The sequence below is a fragment of the Amphibalanus amphitrite genome, unplaced genomic scaffold (assembly GCF_019059575.1).
Source record: "Amphibalanus amphitrite isolate SeventyFive unplaced genomic scaffold, NRLGWU_Aamphi_draft 000106F_arrow, whole genome shotgun sequence".
Lineage (NCBI taxonomy): Eukaryota > Metazoa > Arthropoda > Thecostraca > Balanomorpha > Balanidae > Amphibalanus > Amphibalanus amphitrite.
Window position 1 is genome coordinate 458,719 of NW_024881601.1, and position 23,062 is coordinate 481,780.

The 23,062-nt window shown below is 50.9% G+C and overlaps 2 protein-coding genes across 2 annotated transcripts; one reads left to right on the forward strand and one right to left on the reverse strand.

Moving 5' to 3' along the window:
* Positions 1 to 3,247: 3,247 nt before the first annotated feature.
* LOC122380773 (hornerin-like) lies at positions 3,248 to 4,806 on the reverse strand. Its single transcript, XM_043364215.1, has 2 exons — positions 3,890 to 4,806; positions 3,248 to 3,284 (listed from the first exon to the last, which is right to left on the reverse strand). Exons 1-2 carry the CDS (start codon positions 4,804 to 4,806, stop codon positions 3,248 to 3,250), a joined length of 954 nt encoding a protein of 317 aa, XP_043220150.1.
* A 1,388-nt stretch (positions 4,807 to 6,194) lies between these two features.
* On the forward strand, positions 6,195 to 8,911 carry LOC122380774 (hornerin-like). The gene is made up of 2 exons (XM_043364216.1): positions 6,195 to 7,111; positions 8,890 to 8,911. Exons 1-2 carry the CDS (start codon positions 6,195 to 6,197, stop codon positions 8,909 to 8,911), a joined length of 939 nt encoding a protein of 312 aa, XP_043220151.1.
* Positions 8,912 to 23,062: the final 14,151 nt, after the last annotated feature.

The window sequence follows — 23,062 nt, forward strand, 5'->3', positions numbered from 1 at the left end:
GTGGTGCCGCTACCCTACCACCTCCTGGGCCTCGACGAATACTGCGTCTTCTTCGTCCGGCTCTCCTTTCACGATGGTGGGATGGATATTTTGATGGCCTCCGTTGGCTTCCGACGTGTCTTGCGGGATTGCAGGCTCTCCAGCTCATCCCCTGCAAAATGTTAATGACCATGAAATTATAGGTACACTTAACATTGCGTGGGAGGAATGGAGGAGAAAGAAAAAAGAGAAGGAGGGAAATAATGAAGGAGAAAGGGACGGATGAAGGAAGGAAGGAAGGAAAAAAGGAAGAAAGAAAGGGAGAGAGAGGGGAGGGAAAGAGGGAGTGAGGAAGGAAGCGAGGAAAGATGGAAGGAAGAAATCCATCAAGAACATGGGGTTACCATATGTTCTCATCACAGCATTATAACACTTTGCACTATAAAAGCATGATGAGAAATACAGCTAAGCTTACCTTTAAATCCAAAGTAAGGTCCAATTATCCGTCACTGTATAGGTCAGGTCCGTCTAAGTCAACACGCTCTTCACTAGCGCCTCGCCCGCCGCGCCGCACAACGTGCTGTGTACTAAGCGCAAAAGATGGCGGTCACCGCGGCAGCCTCGCGACGTATGCTAAAACCCCTTCGTAACTCCCCTTTTACTCCCGTCGGAACGTTCGGGAAAGGTTTTTCGGGAGTAATGTAGAGTTGCGTCACAGAGTTATGAGGTGTCACACATGGAGTCATTTCGCCATCCATTAAGAACTCTTGAAAACTCTTTCGCAAAATGAGGAAGGCTCGAAGTTACCCTAGAACACACTCGATAACTCTGCTGGAAAGGGAGTTATCAATGGTTTTAAGGAGTTTTCAGGGGAGCATTTTCAAGAGTTTTGACCCATATGGAGTCAATTTTTTTCTCAGTGTAATGAACAAATAAGTACAAACAAAATGTGTTCAACGTATGCTATTTGTACTAATTGGTTGGTTTTTATATCATTGTCCAACATGTCATGGATAATCAACAGCAGCCTTATGCATGATATTTAGGTATGAAATTAAAAAAATCTTTCTCTCATATTAGCCAAAAGATATAAAATTTCAAAAAGACAAAATACAGTTTCGGGAGCTTTCGGCTTTGCGCCTTTATCACATTGACAAAGGCGCAAAGCCGAAAGCTCCCGAAACTGTATTTTGTCTTTTTGAAATTTTATATCTTTTGGCTAATATGAGAGTAAGGTTATTATATTCATATTATATTCTTATTATTATTCATATTATATATACTCTTATTATATTCATAATGTCTCTCAAAACTGTGCTAAAAACCATTCAAGATAAAAAATCTTTCTGATCCACCTTTCTGATGGGGTCTGCCAAGCAACGCGGTGACTGATGGGGGACATTTTGCCCCCCCCCCAGATCTCGACTCTCGAGAACCACGCAACATAGAGACAAGCGGCAAACGGCATTGGATAGCCCCAACAGGGAACTACCTTGTTACCCAATTTCATCGGCCTCGGTTGAACCAATGACGTCACAGCCCACAGGTCAGGTCAAATGTCGAATTTTCACCGTTTACAGGCATTTCAAGAAATGCTTTGCAAAATCAAGTAAAATGCATGTCATTGAAAATCATTGATGGGGCATTGTTTATAAAACACATATTTTGCTATTTGATGCCACTAATACCAGGTCAGGTCACAGAGGTCAGGTCACTGAGGGTCAAAATATGAAAATATCATGTGATGCATGTTTTATGGTCCATTTTACATCACAAATGCAATTATGTGGGTCAGGCAGCCTTTGGGCTCAGTTTAGGTTATGTTCTCTTCTGGTCAAGGTCAGGTTAAGGTCAGGTCAAATTAGGTCAAATTTCAAACTTGATATTTTTGCAAAAAAAAAATGGGTATCAGTTCGATGCAGCTCGTCACGGGGAATCCGATGGTGATCTTCGTTTTAATCTGCGTGGTCTATAACGGCTAAATATTGAGTTTAAAAATTCAAATTAGAAATTTGGAGTAGTTTTTCGCTATAAGTTTGCAAAAAATGGAGCGTCGAGCTCAAATTTTGAATGTTAATAGCAAAATATTTTTGGTATTTCAGGGGTAGGGTGAAGTCGTATAAGAGTACGCACATAGTGGATTTCTTGCTCTCATTTATTTAATATAGAATTATACATTTAATGTATAATTCTGCGTACTCTTACCCTCCTGAACAGTGCGTCCTCTTACCGTACATGCAATTCGCACACAAAACAACCCCGAAACGTTGTGCAAAACTTCGCAAACAGAATATTGCACTGTACAGTATTTCCCCAGATAACCTCACAAGTTTCCCACAGCAATCACGGAAATGTACCTTATCTCAACTGCCAAGTATCAAAATTATTGTACCATATCATAATAATATCATAACGCTCGAAAATAATATTCATCGCCTTAAACTCAACAGCGTCGCCGCTCAACGCCCACGTTCCGTTGGTGACATGCACGCACTGGCGGCTTCATGTCACTTCATGAACTCGACAAACCCGCGTTGCTAAGCAACCGAAACAGCTGATGCGTACTCTTATCGCCCGCGTACTCTTACCCGCCCTTACCCTATTATACAAAAAAAGTCACTTTTTAGGTTTTGGGAGTCAACAACTGAAAAATATAAAAATCCGAGACATTTTGTAACTAGCCAACAATTTTACACCTTTTTATTTCAAAGTTTTTTTTCTATCTCCAAAACTGTAGGCGTGATACTTCTTCGCGCCAAATATTTTTTGGGTCAAAAATGGCAGAATATGACGTCTTTCTGACGTCATTTGCGGTCAACCTATCATGGGCTCTGGAATTTGTGTTTGGTCACAAGGTGTAAAAATGATGCTCAGAGGGCTCCTGAAAGTTCTGTGACGATATCTGCTATACTTTGGAACATATCGACTGAAAAGGAGAAGAGGGCCGTTTCGGCCCTCCCCCAACGGGGCGCGGGTTAATAAATATTTTTTATGACTTAGGCTTTAAGTCATTGATGAAAAACCGGTATCCTATTCTTGTCTTCTACTTATAAGTTAAACGTCCGGTTCTCTCGACATGCGTTTCTGCTACTCTCCGTTCATAAGTCATGTCTTGCATGGCGTGACAGCTCACGCTGTGCGTGTTTATTCTCCATCGAGAGAAACCAGCAAATTTGTTCAGCCAGCATTGCTACAGGGGCGCGAATGCCGGAAAAGCCTCCAGTTTTCACTGAATTTCACACGGCCACACTTCTGTCAGTCTCGAATGTCACGCCATGTCACATCCAAGGAGAACAAGTCGCCATCTGCAGAGGTGCCGCATTTAGGCAGAGATCCAGCGGGAATAAAATGGGAATGGAGAAGACATAGAGTGGTGATGAAGTAGCGATGGAGTGGGGATGGAATGCGAATGGAGTAGGGTGGTGATGAAGCATAATTTTAGTATTGTTATGATGTGAGGTTATATGATCTCCGCCGGACTGTTTCGCTCCCGGATATCGATTTTCCTCCGACTATTAGAGATCAGCAATGAAACCCGGAAAGTTCTAATTCGAGAAGTATCCAGAGATAATCATTCCTTTCAAGAAAACATCATTGTTATAATGTGTATTGAAGTTCTGGCCTGCTGGAGGAAAGCAGACCGTCATTATCCAACAGGTTACAGATTGAAGCACAATGCATGATAACAAGAAGCATACGAAAAGGTAAATAACACATGCTTAACAACAGTGCGAACGCAGTCAAGCTGCAAAGTAAATCCGGATGCGTAAAGGGACATCATGAATTGCACAAATGCTTCATAGTTAACACATCTGATCAGTGATAGCCACCACCATACCCACCCCCATGTCCCCCACCATACCCGCCCCCATGTCCCCCACCATACCCGCCTCCATTTCCCCCACCATACCCGCTTCCATACCCGCCGCCGTATTTGCTGCCGTGGTGGTCGCCCTTATTGTACTTGTCGCTGTGGTACTTGCCGTGGTTGCCCTTGTACGCGTTGTGGTCGTCATGGCCGTACTTGCCCTTGTTGCCGCCGTACTTGTCATAGTCGTGGCCCTTCTTGTAGTAACCGTCGTGACCCTTCTTATCGTCGTAGTGACCCTTCTTATAGTGTCCGCCGTGGTACTTCTTTCCGTCACTACCACCGTAGTATCCATGGTGGTCGCTGTACTTGTTGTGGTAGCCGTCGTCGTGATAGTTGTCATAGAACTTTTTGTTAGCCTTGTAATCCTCCTTGTGGTGCACGTTCTTGTAGCCGTTGTTTTTGTGTCCCTTGTCGTAGTAGCCCTTGTTGCCGTACTTGTGGCCCTTGTTGCCGTGGTACTTGTCGTGGTTGTCTCCGTAGTAATTCTGACCGCCCTTGTAGCCGTGGTGGCTGTTGCCGTGGTTGCCGTAGTAGCCCTTCTTGTTGCCGCTGCCGTGAGCGCCGTACTTGTTGCCGTGGTGGCCGTGGCCGGAGTCGTAGTACTTGCCGCCCTTGTAGCCCTTTTTGCCGTAGTGGCCGGCCCCGTGGCTGTGGTCGCTGTGGTACTTGCTGCCGTACTTGTCGTTGTATTTGTCGTTGTAGCCGGTGGCCGCCGGGATCAGGTCAAAGGTCACGCCCCGTGCATGGTCGCCCGGTGACCTCCGGGTCCGTGCCGGTGCCAGCGGGTGGACGGGACGCTGGTGACTGTCCCCTCGTGGCCTGTCATCTGACAGTGAGCCCTGGACGGTCCCCTGACCGGGGCTGGCCGCTCCGTACAGCTGTGAGGAGCCGGCCCCGCAGACGGCCAGCAGGGTGGCCGCGGCGGCGGTCAGCAGGGCGACCCGGGTCAGCGCCATGGGGCCGGGGGCACCGCTGTGAGGATATCACAGTTCACACTGCTCTCCTGACCGAACACTACAGCCACTGTCCAATGGACACGAATGGTGACTGGTGTCGGGCACGGCCTGCTTTTGTAGCGGCCACTCGACTCTGGGTAACCCGGCCGCACGATAGAGCCGTCGACTGCCGGTCAAACTGCCAGGTCAGTGGCGTTGCGCTGAAACTTGCCGCCTGAAATCCATGAGCCATGGCGAAAGACGTGCACGAGGAGCGATCGTGAATCGAAATTTACACGCGTGGGATTATTCACAAATTCGTTAGAACGACCAGAATTTTTTATTATTAGGGATTGAACCCCACTCACACCTTTTGCTTAAAGGATAGGGAGAACACATGTGCAGAAACATGTGTGTGCGCAAAATATCGTCTATAAACTCAAATAAAAAGGTTTTCTTACAACGCACACTACACTTGAATGTAATACAATCCAATTGCACTGCATTTTCGCAACGTATCATGAACAACATTGGAAGCTGCGCCGTGCCAAACCGACGGAACCACGTTTTTCATTAGTATTTCCTTTAGCCCATTTCCATAGGCATACCTACCTATATTTTCAACGATGCTCAAACGGAGTAGCTTATATCGTTTGAGGGATGTTTTTATTGCGTTTAATCGAAATTCTTGCATTCTTTTAGAATAGCATAGGAAATAATTTACAGAAAGTCATCAGTTCACAGATACGTTGATCCATCTATGTGCTGCAAAACACTGGTACTATATTGCTTACCATTTACTGATAAAAGCGTCATTACCGGATGTCCCAACTCGCGCACTCAAGAGTTCTCTCGCCAAGTATATGTAGAAGAAGTAAACTTTATAACACAAGGGTTCGCTATTGATAAAATCACCGGAAAGGAGTATCCAACTGTGAACAATGTTCATTGGTTGACTTTATACTACTGATCTTCATTGGGTTAGCAGGTATCAGAGGCTGAGTAGCACGGGCCAATAATGCTGAGGCCCGCTCCCTTTCACAATATATACCTGACCCAGCAAACTCGATAACACGAGCAGGATAAGACGAAAGACACCGAGACCGTGAGTCGGCCCCAGAGCCACATACGGTCACGCCGGCCGATTTTCCGCGGAGTTCGGTAAGCGCACGGTTTTCGGCCGGCCACTGATAGATCGTGGACGGGTTACCCAGAGTCGAGTGACCGCTACAAAAGCAGGCCGTGCCCGACAGCAGGCACCATTCGTGTCCACTGGACAGTGGCTGCAGTGTCCAGCCAGGAGTGCAGTGTGAACTGTGCTTCCCTTTGTCCGGGAAGCATAGAACAGCAGTGTCCGGCCAGGAGAGCAGTGTGAACTGTGATATCCTCACAGCGGTGCCCCCGGCCCCATGGCGCTGACCCGGGTCGCCCTGCTGACCGCCGCCGCGGCCACGCTGCTGGCCGTCTGCGGGGTCGGCTCCTCACAGCTGTACGGAGCAGCCAGCGCCGGTCAGGGGACCGTCCAGGGCTCACTGTCAGATGACAGGCCACGAGGGGACAGTCACCAGCGTCCCGTCCACCCACTGACACCGGCTCGGACCCGCAGGTCACCGGACGACCATGGACAGGGCGTGACCTTTGACCTGACCCCAGCGGCCACCGGCTACGACGACAAGTACAACGACAAGTACGGCAGCAAGTACCACAGCGACCACGGCCACGGGGCCGGCCACTACGGCAAAAAGGGCTACAAGGGCGGCAAGTACTACGACTCCGGCCACGGCCACCACGGCAACAAGTACGGCGCGCACGGCAGCGGCAACAAGAAGGGCTACTACGGCGACCACGGCAACAGCCACCACGGCTACAAGGGCGGTCAGAACTACTACGGTGACAACCACGACAAGTACCACGGCAACAAGGGCCACAAGTACGGCAACAAGGGCTACTACGACAAGGGACACAAAAACAACGGCTACAAGAACGTCCACCACAAGGAGGATTACAAGGCCAACAAAAAGTACTACGACAACTATCACGACGACGGCTACCACAACAAGTACAGCGAGCATCACGGGTACTACGGTGGTAGTGACGGCAAGAAGTACCACGGCGGACACTACAAGAAGGGTCACTATGACGATAAGAAGGGTCACGACGGCTACTACAAGAAGGGCCACGACTATGACAAGTATGGCGGCAGCAAGGGCAAGTACGGCCATGACGACCACAACGCGTACAAGGGCAACCACGGCAAGTACCACAGCGACAAGTATGAGAAGGGCGACCACCACGGCAGCAAATATGGCGGTGGTTATGGAGGCGGGTACGGTGGGGGACACGGCGGGTATGGTGGGGGACACGGCGGGTATGGTGGGGGGCATGGTGGTTATGGTGGGGGACATGGGGGCGGGTATGGTGGGGGACATGGGGGTGGGTATGGCGGTGGATATCATTGAAAGGCAAGCTGAGCTAAATGTTATGCAATATTTGTTTTCTATTCGTTTGTGTCTTATGTTGACTTGTACGTGGTACAAAAGATTTTAGGTGGGGGTAAAACTTTTAGAAAAAAATATGTCCGCATAAATGAAATATGTGCGTTTTGAAGTCAGCGTGAGTCGCACATGTGTCATGACTCATGTGATATGTATTGCAAATATATTTTTTACTTCTTCCCAGTGTTTACTTTTCACAATGCACGGACATGTGACAAAGCGAGAGTCATTTCAGGATTAAGATTTCGATTATAAGTGAAAAAAAGCCAGTAAGCACATTGTTGTTTGAATAGGATACGCAGATAGATTTTTGTTTTGTTTATTCTTCTTAAACCTTTTCTCGTGAATTTTCTATAACATACGTATTTTCTAACTTAGGCATAAAAACAAATATCATCTTTTGGTGGGTTTGGTCTATAGGTTTAGATGACATTTGATATGTGTTTCTTATAAGTTAGCATTTTTTATTTCGACATCAATCATTGGACTCTCGAGTAGCATTAATGAAGTCTACTTTACACCTTATTCCTTGTAAGGGCTGGGACGTCCCCAGTTCTTTGGTAAGCAGCGCGCTGCCAACACTCATTGATACCATTGCGCGAAGAAATGAAGAAAAAACAGCGTGCTGTGGCTGACATCAATATTTACAACAATCTGGAGGGATGTGGAATATTTAACTACAGGTCAAATTCACATACCTACTAAATAAATGCACTTTCCTCATTCAGCATGCATTAAACACTTCATGTAAATATAGTTATTAGGTAATCGCAAATGCCCCAAATTATTTACTGATGGCCGTGTAACCAAAACATTGTATGCATTGTCAGTCAGTTGCACTGAAAAAAACTTACACCTAGAGAGTTATTTTTGGAGTTTTTCCACTCCAGTTTGGCGAATAATCACGCACCAATGGCATATAATGATTATGTTTTGTAGCGTATTCTTACTCTCTGCATTGCATTAAGGGCGTTTTTGAAAGTTATTCTTAAACCTGGTACTATAATCATCTCTTTTGTGTTTTAGCAAGTGGTAATTTTATCTTCTAATTTTATCACGTGTCCTTTTTATTCTTTCGGGTTATAAATTTATATCAGTCTCAAAGAGGCATGGGGTAGTTTTAGCTTATTTCACAGTGATAAACAAGGTCATTGGAATATATTTGTGCTGAACTCCCATTAGATGGTAATAAAATTGACAGCTAGAGTGCTTTTATCAAAACTGCATAAAAATAAACCGCTGTGGAGTAATTAGGGTAATTTTTATACTCCATTACGGCTGATAAATTGACGCGACAGAATAAAACTATTCTCATGTAGGTGTAAAAATTACTTCCTTCGTGATAAAACTATCATGTCCGGACAATAATTTTATAACCATGGAGTAATATTATGTGGTAGCATTACTAACATTATTCTTCGGGAGTATTCGGGAGCCTATTTCAAGCAATACTGTATCACTTTCTTGATAATCCTATTCCGTTGTGACATAACTGATCTAAAAGTGATTAATCTATTCGTCCAGCACAGTATTATTCCAAGAATAATATTTTCGGAACGTCTCTTCAGTTCGCGACCATTCGCGACCGCCATTGTGCTCAAGTCGTCAGAACCAAGGCCTTCTGTCAGTGAACCGAGCAAGCGTCCCAGTCCTCGAAGGTAAGCTGAAATTACTGTATACTTTGTGTTTTGTTAGTATGACTTAACAGTAATCCGTAGCATGACCATACAATCCAAGAAATGCGTTGACGTAGATTTGCGGACGAAGATTTCCGCGATGATGAAATTCTGGAAGACAAATTGTCAAAACAAATTTACAAATTGTTGTTACAAACAAACAAAACAAATTGTTAAAACGGTCATATCCGGACATCTACTTTTTGTTGTTTCTATCCTCCCAATATCACGATAGAAGAAAACACGTTTAATGAACGTATTCATATCTTGTTCAGTGTTCACTGCCTGATAAAGCTGTCCATGAAATTAAGAAAAAAAAACGGTTCTTTTCTTTCTCAAAGGTGACTCTGCGGAAGAACAGCTTCCGACAGAAACTTCGGAACAGATTCAAGAACTGTCGAAAGCCACTGAGCATTGAGCAACGCCGTCATCGACACGGAAAGACGAGCCAGGGGCATCGTTGTGAAAAAGCGTGCGGCAGCTGAAGAGGGGATGCCGGGGATGTTTCCCAAAACGAAGAAGTCGAAGCTAGACATCTGCACCGAAACCACCAAGTTCAGTGCCAAGCTAAAGCACGCCGATGTCACTCACAAGACATCTGTTCTCAAAGATTCCTTCGAGGTTCGGCGGATATGCCTCACGAGCAACCGAAACCGGAAGACTCGTGAGGAGATGAAGGAGATATTCCCGGATATGTACAGCGAAGCTGCCGTAAGTGTTGCTTCATTCGGTATTTAAAAGTCTTGTCTAATGTTATGTGTGATTGAACTCGAGATTCCTTTACTAACAGGGTAGTTCAGTAGGAAAATTTGACCGCCACGGTGACGTCACAGTGGCATATGCGTAAGCGTGGTGTAGTTAAAATGTCACATTTGACATCTGTGCCTTTTAAGGGTGGATTATCGAGAAACGGGGCTTCAAACATTCATGTAAACGTGTTTTTTATCAACTTCCCAATTATAAGCTCGCCAGTTGACCCAGATGATCACCATCTTCCTATGTATTATGAATGCGTGGGAACTTTTTTCCCGCGATGTAACGGTAAAGGAATTTTGAAACTCGTTAACGGGGGATGGTTGAACTGAACTAACTATATAATTAGTGGCACCATGTTATATCCTCGCTATCAGGGAACAACATTGGATAGGAAAACATCTGGAAAATTTGTATAATTTTTAACCCACTCCCTCTGGTTTTCTACCGCCTGCTGGGAAGTCACCCCCCCCCCCTCCCATCTAACTTGGCGGGTCCTAAGCAACGTAACCGTAACGAAACGCTCAAGGCGGAGTTGGGAATCTTGTCACAAACCATGACGAAAGCATTCCAGTCATTTTTATCAGGTAAAAGATCACCAGAGGTTGACACTTGACGTGGCGCGCTTTCAAACTTTTTGTTGATGCAGGTGAAGCTTCGTACACCACTGCGCGGCGTTGTGTTGTGTTGTGACGGTTACGGCGCGTCTGTGCTGTGGGGCGTGGCCCCGGTCCCGGCACCTCGCCGCGCCGCTGGCTGAGCCGGTCAGTTGCCGGCGGTCCCTGGCTCCGCCTCTGCGTGGGACTGGCTCGGCTCCGGTGACCGGGCGGCCGGCCGTTGGCGGCCATCCTCCCCGGTCCGCGGCGCTGGCCGCGCCTTTGCGCGAGCCGGACGCGCCGCCTGGGGCGCCGTTGCCGTGGCTGTGCCGGACGCGGGGTAGGCGCGTGGTTGGACCGTGGAGTTGGTGAGAGCAGGTTGTGCGTGTGCATTGTCCGTGGTGGAATACAGCAAGAAGACATTCGGTGGAGTTTCGGACTGGCAGCGGCGAAACGAGAATCAAATGTTGAACGCCAACATTTCTGGGGGCTCGTCCGGGATCCGCTGCTAGCCGGGACTCATCACAGCGCTGCTTCGAAGCAGTTCTGTCGACCTACGAAAGCACGCTTTCATCTGTCGCGACAGTGTCGTCAAGTCAAGTGCTCGTCGTCGGCATCGGCGTCTGTGACACACCGTCAGTGGATCGACTGTGCCGTGATCTATTCAAGGGCCGTGAATCGACACCGTATGCGAGCCGTGAGTGACGTCATCTGCCGTGGACAGTAATAATCTGCTGCTCACCTGTGACATCTACCACTGGTCAGCGACGTCACCTGTCAGCTCGTTGTGTAAACGTTTGTGACGTTCTCTGACACCAGTCTGCCGTCGGGAACCATCGGCCGATTCATTGACGCTGTCGCCTGCGTCGCTGAGGCCCAACCGTGTGACGGCCGTCGTCGGCGTGTGCTGTGTCGGCGTGTCGCGTGTGCTGGTTGGTGACTGTCGTCGGCTTCGTCGGCTACCGTCGCCCGCTTCGTCGACGATCGTCGCCGCTTCATCGGCGACCGTCTCCTGCGTCGACGATCGTCGGCGGCCGTCTGCCTTCATCAGCGACCGTCATCTGTATCGTCGGCGGCCGTTCGTCGGCGACCGTCTCCTGTTACGTCGGCGGCCGTCCGCTGTCTCGTCGACGACCGTTGTCTGTCTTCGTCGACGACCGTCGTCTGTCTTCGTCGACGACCGTCGTCTGTCTTCGTCGACGACCGTCGTCTGTCTTCGTCGACGACCGTACCGTCGCCCGCTTCGTCGACAGTTGTCGCCGTTTCATCGGCGACCGTCTCCTGCGTCGACGATCGTCGGCGGCCGTCGTCTGCCTTCGTCGGCGGCCGTTGTCTACCTCGTCTGTCTTCGTCGACGACCGTCGTCTGCCTTCGTCGGCGACTGTCGTCTGTCTCGTCAGCGGCCGTCGTCTGTCTCGTCGGCGATCGTCGGCCGCTTCGTCGACGACCGTCTCCTGTTACGTCGGCGGCCGTCTGCTGTCTCGTCGACGACCGTCGTCTGTCTTCGTCGACGACCGTCGTCTGTCTTCGTCGACGACCGTCGTCTGCCTTCGTCGGCGGCCGCCGTCTGCCTCGGCGACCGTCGTCTGTCTCGTCAGCGGCCGTCGTCTGTCTCGTCGGCGATCGTCGGCCGCTTCGTCGACGACCGTCTCCTGTTACGTCGGCGGCCGTCTGCTGTCTCGTCGACGACCGTCGTCTGTCTTCGTCGACGACCGTCGTCTGTCTTCGTCGACGACCGTCTCCTGTTACGTCGCTGGCCGTCTGCTGTCTCGTCGACGGGTCGTCTGTCTTCGTCGACGACCGTCGTCTGTCTTCGTCGACGACCGTCGTCTGCCTTCGTCGGCGGCCGCCGTCTGCCTCGGCGACCGTCGTCTGTCTCGTCAGCGGCCGTCGTCTGTCTCGTCGGCGATCGTCGGCCGCTTCGTCGACGACCGTCTCCTGTTACGTCGGCGGCCGTCTGCTGTCTCGTCGACGACCGTCGTCTGTCTTCGTCGACGACCGTCGTCTGTCTTCGTCGACGACTGTTGTCTGCCTTCGTCGGCGACCGCCGTCTGCCTCGGCGACCGTCGTCTGCCTCGGCGACCGTCGTCTGTCTCGTCAGCGGCCGTCGTCTGTCTCGTCGGCGATCGTCGGCCGCTTCGTCGACGACCGTCTCCTGTTACGTCGGCGGCCGTCTGCTGTCTCGTCGACGACCGTCGTCTGTCTTCGTCGACGACCGTCGTCTGTCTTCGTCGACGACCGTCGTCTGTCTTCGTCGACGACCGTCGTCTGTCTTCGTCGGCGACCGTGGTCTGTCTTCGTCGACGGCCGTCGTCTGTCTTCGTCGACGGCCGCCGCCTGTCTTCGTCGGCGACTGTCGTCGGGGGCCGCCGTCTGCCTCGGCGGCCGTCGTCTGCTTTCGTCGGCGACTGTCGTCTGTCTTCGTCGACGACTGTCGTCTGTCTTCGTCGACGACCGTCGTCTGTCTCGTCGGCGGCCGTCTTCTGTCTCGTCGACGATCGTCGTCTGCTTCGTCGACCGTGACCCGCCTGGCTGCATCGTCGCTGACTGCTAACCCGTCCGCTGGTCCATCGACTGCTGCCTACTAACGGGGCTGCTCTCTGACACCATGTCTTCATCGGATTCTGAGACCTCGCAACGTCCGGAGTTTGGGAGGAACTATGTTCGCCGGCTGGAGATGCAGCTGGAAGATGCAACTCGGCGGATCGGCGAGCTGACTGCGGTGATCAGAGATCGTGGTGGCTCCACTGTGACAAATTCGTCAGGCCCAACCAATCCGCCTGACGATAACGTGGCGCCGCCGCCAATAACGACCGGTTCGGAACGTGAACCGCTCCAACATCAGCCGGTAGCGACCGGAACGGCACCAGAAGCGCATCAACCGGGACCAGTTCCGGTGCTGCATCTTCTTCAACATACGCACAGTCTTCCCTCTTTTGCACTTGGAGGTGCGGTTAGCTTACATGAGTACCTACAACGGTTCGAGGAGCACTGCCAAACGGCTTATGCAGGCAGTCTCGATCATGCCTTGCCACTACTGAAAACGCTTCTGACTGGCGAGGTGGCCGACATCTTCAACGCATGCGGTGGGACGGAGACACCCTACGCCCGTCTGAAGCTGCGAATGCTCCGCTGGGTTGAAAGACAAGATGCTTCTGGACATCAGACTGCAAAGCAAAGATTCGACGGCTGCAAAAGAGTTCAGAATGAGTCTCTACCCCTCTTTGCTCTGCGACTGTCATCTCTGTTTGAAGACGCATACCCAGCCGCTGATGTGCAGACTTCGAAGCTACTTCGGGATCGTCTACTTGACAACCTGACTCCTCAAGCTGCAGATCATCTGAAGAAGCAAGAGCGTTACAACAAGGAAATCCACGGCATCACGCTCAAATGGGACAACTTCATCACGATTCTCCAATGCGAATGCTTCGAGGATGTCAACTCATCACTTTTCTTCTCCCGGGAGACGCCCCCTGCACATCTTGGTTCTCGCGCGCGGAGCTCGAGGAGCAGGGACTCCAAGTCCACGCCATCTGCCAGGCCGGGAGCAGTTCAGCGTGAAACTCGTTACACAGCGACGTGCAAGGCCTGCCACAAGGACTCACGACTGCAGGATGAGAGCGATTCTTCGGAATCTGATGGCGATCGCCTCGCTGTAGACCGACGGGTTCAGAGAGACGAAAGAAGAAGAAGAAGAACACGAAGAGACACAAGCCCAGGGGAGAGGAATCGTGACGAAGGAAGCAAAGAAAGAACATTGAAGACATGCAAGTTCTGCCACCGCCGTGGCCACGTCGCAAGCAACTGCTGGCGGAAGAACGACCTCTGCTTTCGATGCGGCCAGTCCGGACACTACATCCGCGATTGTCGCTCTGGACGTAGCCAAGAGAGGTATCCACGCCACGAACACTCGTCCTACCCGCCTGAGGTAGACTCAGGAGCTTCGGTGAAAAGAACGCGCAGCACACCGGTGTTTGAATCTTGTCTGGACAACTCAACAGATCAGATGCAGGCCCAAGACCCGGACTTCGAAGATCAGCACAGGAGTCGTTCCAGGGACGTTTGTGCTGCCCAACCATCAGCCAAATCCCGTCAGACTCAGCGTCACCTATCGGGAAACTAGGAAGTCACTCGGACGTCTCGGGGCCGCCAGTGACTGCACACAGCCCTGCATCTGAAGCAAGTCCCATGCCGGACAAAGAAGCTGGAGCAAACCTCAATGCAAACAAAGAAGCTGAAACAGAAACAGAACCAGGCTTCAAAACTAGCGAAGAACTGCTTCCTCTAACCGCTGATCTGCTGCGTTCGAATGAGATCTTCACATCCGCCGTGTCTGCTGAGCCGATCTTCCGCTCCAGAGTTCAAGTCGGTTCGCAAGAAGCCACAGCCATCCTAGATAGTGGAGCTGATCGGTCTCTGATCGGGAGTCATCTCGTTGCGCAGAGTGACATCACGCCCTGCACCCAAGCTGTACATGCGATTGGAAGACGGGTGTTGCATCCCCTTGGGAAAGCGACAGTTCAAGTGACCATGCATGGAATCCAGATCAAGATAATCGATTGTCTCGTTCTTGATCAACATGAAACTCCCATCGACCTGATCATCGGAAGAGACTCTATGGAGAGATATGGACTAAGCCTGGACATCAAGACCAGATCTGTTTCAGGGCGTCGAAGCAATGGATCAAGCTGGAAAGTTTATCTGCCATCCAGTCTGCAAGACTCCTGCGTTCACTTCGAGACAGCCATCCCGTGCTACTCTGCCCAAGACATGCAGATCGGCTCAGGTTCAGCTGCGGAACTCCGGTGCAGTCTCGGACAGCAGTCTGCCTGTGGCATCTGCAAAGACAGTGCAAGACAGCTGGTCTTCACCGGCGGCGAAAACGAATCTTCGGCTCTGGATTTTGTCGCTGGTATACTTGATCCAGAGCATCCACGCATCCTGGTGAACAACAGAGGCCACGCGACTGTATCCATTCGAAAGGGCTCAGCCGTTGGCTATGCAGACTCAGCGGCAGACAGTTTACTGGATTTTGAACAACCGAAGGTCGTGTTCGCTTCATCGATCGCGGAAGACGGCAGCGCAGTTCCGGCAGCATCCGAGATACCAGGCCTCACCGCGGATCAACAAAGCGCAGTGGAAGACCTGTTCAGACGTCATGCGGCGGTCTTCATGCGATCCGAAACGGACACACTGCACTCATCGATGACTGCTCATCGTATTGTGCTAACAGAAGATACACCGATCTTCATCCGACCCAGGAAGCTCTCCCCACCAGTGGCAGAAGAAGTGGAACGACAATGTCTCGACCTCGAACGACTTGGCATCATCGAGCGCTGCGACTCGGCATGGAGCGCGCCAGTCGTTCCAGTCCGCAAGAAGGATGGCACGCTGCGTCTGTGCGTGGACTACCGGCGACTGAATCAGAGGACCGTCACGTCACGTTTCCCCATGCCGGATGTATCGGACTCTGTGTTCGCAGCACACCGCAGCATGGTCTGGTTCAGCGGTCTCGACATCGCCAAGGCCTATTACCACCTGCCGATAGAGGAGTCTTCAAGGGACTACACAGCATTCAGCACCCCCAGAGGACACTGGAGGTTCAAGCGACTGGCATTCGGACTGAAAAACGCTCCAGCGCAGTTCCAGCGGGAGATGCAGGCCATTCTGCACGGGTTCTCCAGGCAGAACCTGATCATTTACCTCGACGATCTGCTGCTCATGGAAACATCGTTTGAACGTCACCTCCAGCTTGTTGACGACGTCCTATCGGCCCTGGAATCACAAGGGATCAAGCTGAATGGCAACAAGTGCACCTGGTTCCAGCCTGAAGTGAAGTTCTTGGGTCATGTGATCAGCTCCAGCGGGTTGAAAAAGTCGCCAGAGTACCTGGAAAAGGTTTCCCAGCTCGAACGCCCGAAGACTGTACATCAATTACGTCAGTTCCTGGGTATCGTCAACTATCAACGCAAGTTTGTGCGGAACTGCTCTGTCATGGCAAAACCACTCTCGGAACTGACTGGATTGCCCCCGAAGACGGAGCTGAAATGGAACAAAGAGATGGACAACGCTTTCATGCAGCTGAAGGAAGCTTTGAAAGAGGAAATAACCCTCTCCTTCCCTGACTACAGCAAGGACGCCCGTCCGCTCTCTCTATGGGTAGATGCATCATCCGCTGGTGCTGGAGCCTGTCTCACCCAAGAGCAAAATGGGAAGACGAGGTACATCGGATTCGCGTCAACAACGTTCACAAAAGCCCAGCGCAACTACTCTGCAACTGGAAGAGAGCTCGCCGCTCTACGATGGGGTGTGAAGGTCTTCCACGCCTTCGTGGGCGCCGTGAGGTTCCGAATCTACACAGACCACCAAGCTCTCTTGTATCTACATAACATGCGTCTAGTCAACAGTCGTCTGGCACGTACCGTGGAAGAGCTGGCAGACTATGACTTCGAGATCTGCTACGTTCCTGGAAGCTTGAACTCAGCAGCGGACTTTTTCTCCAGAACGCTGCTCCAAGACGCTGAGGTCGAGTCGCCTCCGCATGGCCCTGATCTGCCCTCTGGTCTCTCTCACTGGTACAAACCGGAGGGAGGTGGCGATACCATGGTGGAGTGCCTGCAGTACTGGATTCGTGCCCATCGTCATCGTAACATCAGCAACGCCTCACTACGTCAAGAGCTACTGGATGAAGCGGTTCGGACACCCAGCAAGTACGACATCAAGTTAGACAAGCACTCCCGTCAAGACCTGAGGCTGATGCGGCTGCCGGGGCAACTGATGGCTATAGACATGCTGTCCGTGTTTGCGTCCCGGTACAACGTGCGGATCATCGTCCATTTCGGCTCACAGAATCCGTTGGTGTTCCGGAGACGTGGAAAGGAAGACGCACAAGATGATCCGGATACAGTCCACCTGCAATGCCTGGCTGGAGTACACTTCAATCTTCTGCAGGAGACGCCCGAGTTCGCAGGAGATGGTACTGTCCTCCTGGCACAGGTTGAAAAGGACTATCGTGATGAGGTAACAAGCGAGCCACCACCACCAGAAGACATCGAGAAGGACGTACTCAATGGAAAAGAAGCACTCCCACAGTGTCAGAATCATCGAGTGACGCAGTGCACCGTCGTTGTGCGTTGCAACACCGTTCGAGTCTGTGCTCTGCTTGACACTGGTGCGGCGGTGGGCTTGATCAGCGCGGCTGCTCTTCAAAAGATCATCGCGGAGGACCCAGCACTGGAAGTTCGACGCACGAGCGTTTCCATCCAAGGCCTGTGTGGTAACACCAGCTGTGCAGAGTACGTCGACGTTGATGTCGCCATCTCACCTGGCAGAGAAGTCAGGGTTCCTCTGCTCGTCGATCGTGACGAGTCATTCGGTCACTGCATCCTGCTCGGTGCCAACTTCCTGAAAGCCGCTGGCGTTGTAATCGACTTCGGAAAGCGCCAAGTAAACTGCGGGGAGCACGTTCAGCCGATGTCCATTGCGAGCGACTGTCAGAAATGCCAAGACGTGAGGTGCGCAGCAGTGTCATCAGTCCCAACGTTGGACACTGTTCAAGAACACCAGCAGCGTCAACAGATCCTGCGTTCATTGATCCACCACGTCCAGAAAGGCACCGAGCACAAGAATCTTCCGTCAACTTTGACACGCTACCGCAAGTTTATCAAGAAGATGAAGATCACCCATGGTGTCCTGATGTACGAACATCCCAAACACGGGCCCGTGTCTGTAGTCAACAAAGACTGGCTCATCGACCTGGCTGTCGTCAGTCATCTCCAGATGGCCCACATCGGACGCGACAAGCTCTGTGATCTGCTCTCAAAACAGGTGTTTTGTCCCGGAATGACTAAGGTCGTTGCCGACATCGTTTACTGCTGTAAAAGCTGTCAGCTATACAAAACAACTGCCCAAACGAAGGCACCTCCTACGCACAAGATTGAATGTGTTGAGCCATTCGAACTGGTTGCTGCCGATGTTCTTCTGTTCCCACGTACCCGCAGAGGTTTCATCGGCTGCCTGGTGGTCATAGACCACTGTTCGAAGTGGTCAATGGCGATTCCAATCCGCCGAAAGACGTCAGCTGCTGTTGCAACCGCTTTCGAACACCACGCTCTGGTGGCTCTCTTACGCAAGCCGAAGCGAGTGCTGACTGACAATGGTCCAGAGTTCTGCGGACCGGAGTTCGAGAAGGTGCTGATCAACTGGGGGATCAATCACGTCTACTCCACTCCCCTCCGACCTGAGGGTAACGGGGCAGTTGAGCGCTGTAACCGCTCCCTAAGTCAAGCCCTGCGTCTCCTGTCGGACTCCGCTGCCGACTGGGATGGACAGCTGGCCCGCGCCCTGGTCACCTACAATACTACTCGGCACTCTGAGCTAAAAGAATCTCCTGCCGAGTTCCTGCTCCAGCGCAAGCACGGTGGCGTCAGTGGCCCCATCGTGTCCTCGGAAATACAGAACTCCTGGAAGCCTGGTCACCCGGAATTCGCCCCATTTAGGGTCGGCGAACTTGTCAAGAAAGAAGCCCACCACCCAGGGAACATGCTCGTCAACAAGTTCCAGCGCCGCTACGATGGCCCGTTCGTTGTAACACGGGTCAACAACAACGGCGTTACTTACATCGTCAAGTCGGAAGACGGACAAGAGAAGCGAGTCCATCACTCACAGCTGCGTCCGTGGAAGAAGCCGCCGGCCTACCTGCTGCGATCGGGCCGCTGCATGCAGGATCTGATCTCCGTGGCTCCTGACCCTTCGCTGCAGGAGACGTCTGCGGTCGATTCGGCTGAGCGGTCACAGGACGCATCTCGGATGTCGCCGCCTCCGCCGCTGGAGTCACCTCGGCCGGGTGCTGGCGCGGTGGCCGAGGCGTCGCCGGTGGCGTCTGCGGCACCTCCGCCGCCTTCTTCTTCTGCTGGACTACACTCGTCTCGCCTCATGACTGACGCGGCGACGGGTACCTCGCCGGTGGCGTCTGCGGCACCTCCGCCGCCTTCCTCTTCGGCTGGACCACACTCGTCCCGCCTCATGACTGATGCGGCGACGGGTACCTCGCCGGTGGCGTCTGCAGCGCCTCCGCCGCCTTCCTCTTCGGCTGGACTACACTCGTCCCGCCTCATGACTGATGCGGCGACGGGTACCTCGCCGGTGGCGACTCGAGTATCCGCGCAGCAGACGTCACCCGGTCTGCGTGGAGCCCTTAAGGTGCGGTTTGATGTTCCCTCGTTGCGCCGTTCCCAGCGCGCGCGTCGTCCGCCTGTGAGATTTGCGGACTATGTGATGGATTAACGAGCCGGCATTTATTTCCTTCTAAATACTGTACTGTTGTCGTCTTTTGTGTGTGCACATTCCTATTTCGCCGTGCAGTGGTGTGGAGGGGGGTGATGATGCAGGTGAAGCTTCGTACACCACTGCGCGGCGTTGTGTTGTGTTGTGACGGTTACGGCGCGTCTGTGCTGTGGGGCGTGGCCCCGGTCCCGGCACCTCGCCGCGCCGCTGGCTGAGCCGGTCAGTTGCCGGCGGTCCCTGGCTCCGCCTCTGCGTGGGACTGGCTCGGCTCCGGTGACCGGGCGGCCGGCCGTTGGCGGCCATCCTCCCCGGTCCGCGGCGCTGGCCGCGCCTTTGCGCGAGCCGGACGCGCCGCCTGGGGCGCCGTTGCCGTGGCTGTGCCGGACGCGGGGTAGGCGCGTGGTTGGACCGTGGAGTTGGTGAGAGCAGGTTGTGCGTGTGCATTGTCCGTGGTGGAATACAGCAAGAAGACATTCGGTGGAGTTTCGGACTGGCAGCGGCGAAACGAGAATCAAATGTTGAACGCCAACATTGTGAGCTGGAGTAACTTACCTGACCTGACCTTCCACAATGATATAATGTTCACTTGATGTTGCTTGATGTTAATTACATTCATTAATGTGATTTTGCGATGTTTCCAGGTGTGGACTGACTTGGGAATGATCATGGGGCTCGAGGAGGACGTGAAGGAGCATGTCCTGCACAAAATCAGACATACCGCGAAGAAGTATGCCCAGACGATGATAAACGTGGAGCCGGCCGACAATGACGGTGAGTTTTGAACGGGCACAAGCACACCTTTTCGGATGAGGTGTTCCGCTAGCAACACATCGTGCCGGGGGGGGGGGGATACTCTTCTTCTATATAACTGGGCTCGAGCCGATCATCGTAGACAATATATTCCTGGCCAGGGCTGGAATAATGTTTAGATCTGACTGATTTTTTTTTTAGCGAATGTAAAGTTAGGCCCGAGGTATTTTCGATAAATACGAGGTCAGGCCAAAACATTAGCCAAGACCAAGTGTAGGAAGGTATTTCCCACGCATGCTTCTTCCTGCACGATGGAGAAATGACGTTTCACATATCCCAATGGCGTACTACATTAATAGCAGAGGGCAGGACAACTGTTTATTTTCTTGATGATTTTTTTTTTTGGCTTAAAGGAAGACTGCCACCTTTTTTACACAAAACGGTTTTCACTAGACCTAACCCACCTATGACCTACCCTGAAGTCTGTTTCCCGAAATTCGGCCTAGTTTTCAAGATATCCGCAATTGGACTTCAGATTAAAGCCATCACAAATGTGTGGAATATGGGAATGTAACATTACCATGTTAAAATCCCATCTCCCACACTTTTTGTGATGGCATCAATGTGAAGTTCGAATGCGGATATCTCGAAAACTAGGACGAATTTCGGGAAACGGACTTCAGGGTAGGTCATAGGTGGGTCAGGTCTACTGAAAACCGTTTTAAACCGAAAACCATAAAAAGGTGGCACTTTAACGATGGGCGGGACATGTTGTACCTCACCTTTGGACAGCCAATCGTCGTTGGTTTTGCTATTAGTCAAAAAGTGTTGTTTAACTCTAGTGATATTGAAAAGTCATGGTTGTCTCCATTCAGGTTGTCTCCATTCATGGTTGTCTTCATTGTCTCCAAATATACCACAGTTACATGCAGTTTGATACCTACTTGCACTCCATACACCCGCGCGGGGCTGGGGGGTAAATTTTACCCACCCTCGCGAATTTTTGCAATAACTCAAAAACGGCGGCGCGCAGCGCCGCCAAACTTTCAGTACCTTTTTTACATCAATTTGACACGTTTCCTGAAAATTTGAGCGAAATCCGTCGGAAATTTTTTGAGGAATTGACGTTTTAGTGACGTCATGTTCGCCATTTTCGCCTAAAAAACGGCAAAATTTCAAACGCCGCTAACATCTTGATTTTTAAAGGAATCAAGACGTAACAAAAAAGGTTATACGTAATTCTATTTTGTCTATCAAATGGCTATCTCGGTTTTTTGAAAATTTTGGATTTTGGCCAAACTTTTTTCAAAAAACTGACTTTTTTGGGAAAATAATTATAAAATCAAAAATTGTGAGTGTATCGAAAAAACCGGAATATATGTCAGAGATGTGGTCTATGTGCACCTACATACCAATTTTTAGAAGAACCGGTTCAAAAATGTGGGAGTTATTAAAAAATTCATGACGTCACGACACACAAAATTTTTGAAAAATGAATTTTTCGGAAGTTCTAGACCTCGTACGGAAACAAAAATAGCACCATTCGATTTGCCGTGAAAAACTGCATCAGATAGACACCTTTTTAGGCCTTAACAACCAACTTCAAAATTTGACCTCACTTGACCTGACCTTGACCTGACCTCGACCTAAAATTTATCCAGATGTGGTCCATATCACCTATTGAGTGTGCCCATTGAATTCTATGAATAAAATGACCCATAAAGAATGTGTCGCACATGCCCTTTTCTATATTTTGTTTTTGGTGACCTGACCTGACCTGACCTGACCTTGACCTTGACCTCTTAATGATATTGTATGCAGCGAATATTGTTTTGGTAGCCTAAGAATACGTTTTGGGCAATCAGTCTCAGTCTATTCTTCGGCAACTACGGTGCAAGGCCGATACTGTAGAAACTTGCAATTTGTACCCTTGACCTGACCTTGACCTTGACCTCAAGGCTCAACCTTTAAATTAAGTACCTGTTTTTAGTTGTTCGTGATGAGATCTTTCGATTGGCGTTTGAATTTTCCAAATCGGACCATTAGTTCGGGAGATAACAGGGGGGGGGGGGGGGGGGGGGTAAAATTTACCCACCCCCAGCCCCGCGCTTTCGGCTGGAGACCCCAGCCCCGCGCGGGCCATGACAGCGGAACATCGGGTACTAATTTCTTATTTCGCTGAAATATTTTAACGACGTATAATTATTTTGTAATTATGCACCACGTTTAGTTGTAAGAGTGTATCGTACTACGCAAACGTACTACGCATCGTACTACGATTTTGAGAGTGAAAAGAAATCAGGAAGAAGCGAAGAATCGTCTCCAGATACTGTAGATGGCATAGCCAGCTACTGTACGAACGCGGTTCCTTGTTTCTCTCCTAGGTTTCCTTTACGTTTATTTGTACGATATGCATTGATGCCAACTGACTGCAATATTCTTTTTCACGGCAGACGACGAGCTGCTAGCTCTACTTGCCTATGGTTGTGGAACAACCATTGGCACCTTGGCGGATCCGAGAAACGGGGTTCGTCAGGCAGGTCAGGTGAGGAACTATCGGTGGACGGTGTGGTGGTCTGCCAACTGCCGGCCACCAGGTTGGAGACCGTGGCCCTAATGACGGCCGCCCACGCTGTCTTCTACACAAAGTTCACGGGGCCCTGCAGGGCCCTGTTCGAGATTCTTTACCAGAGTGTGGGATTCGATGTAAACCTATCTGGCT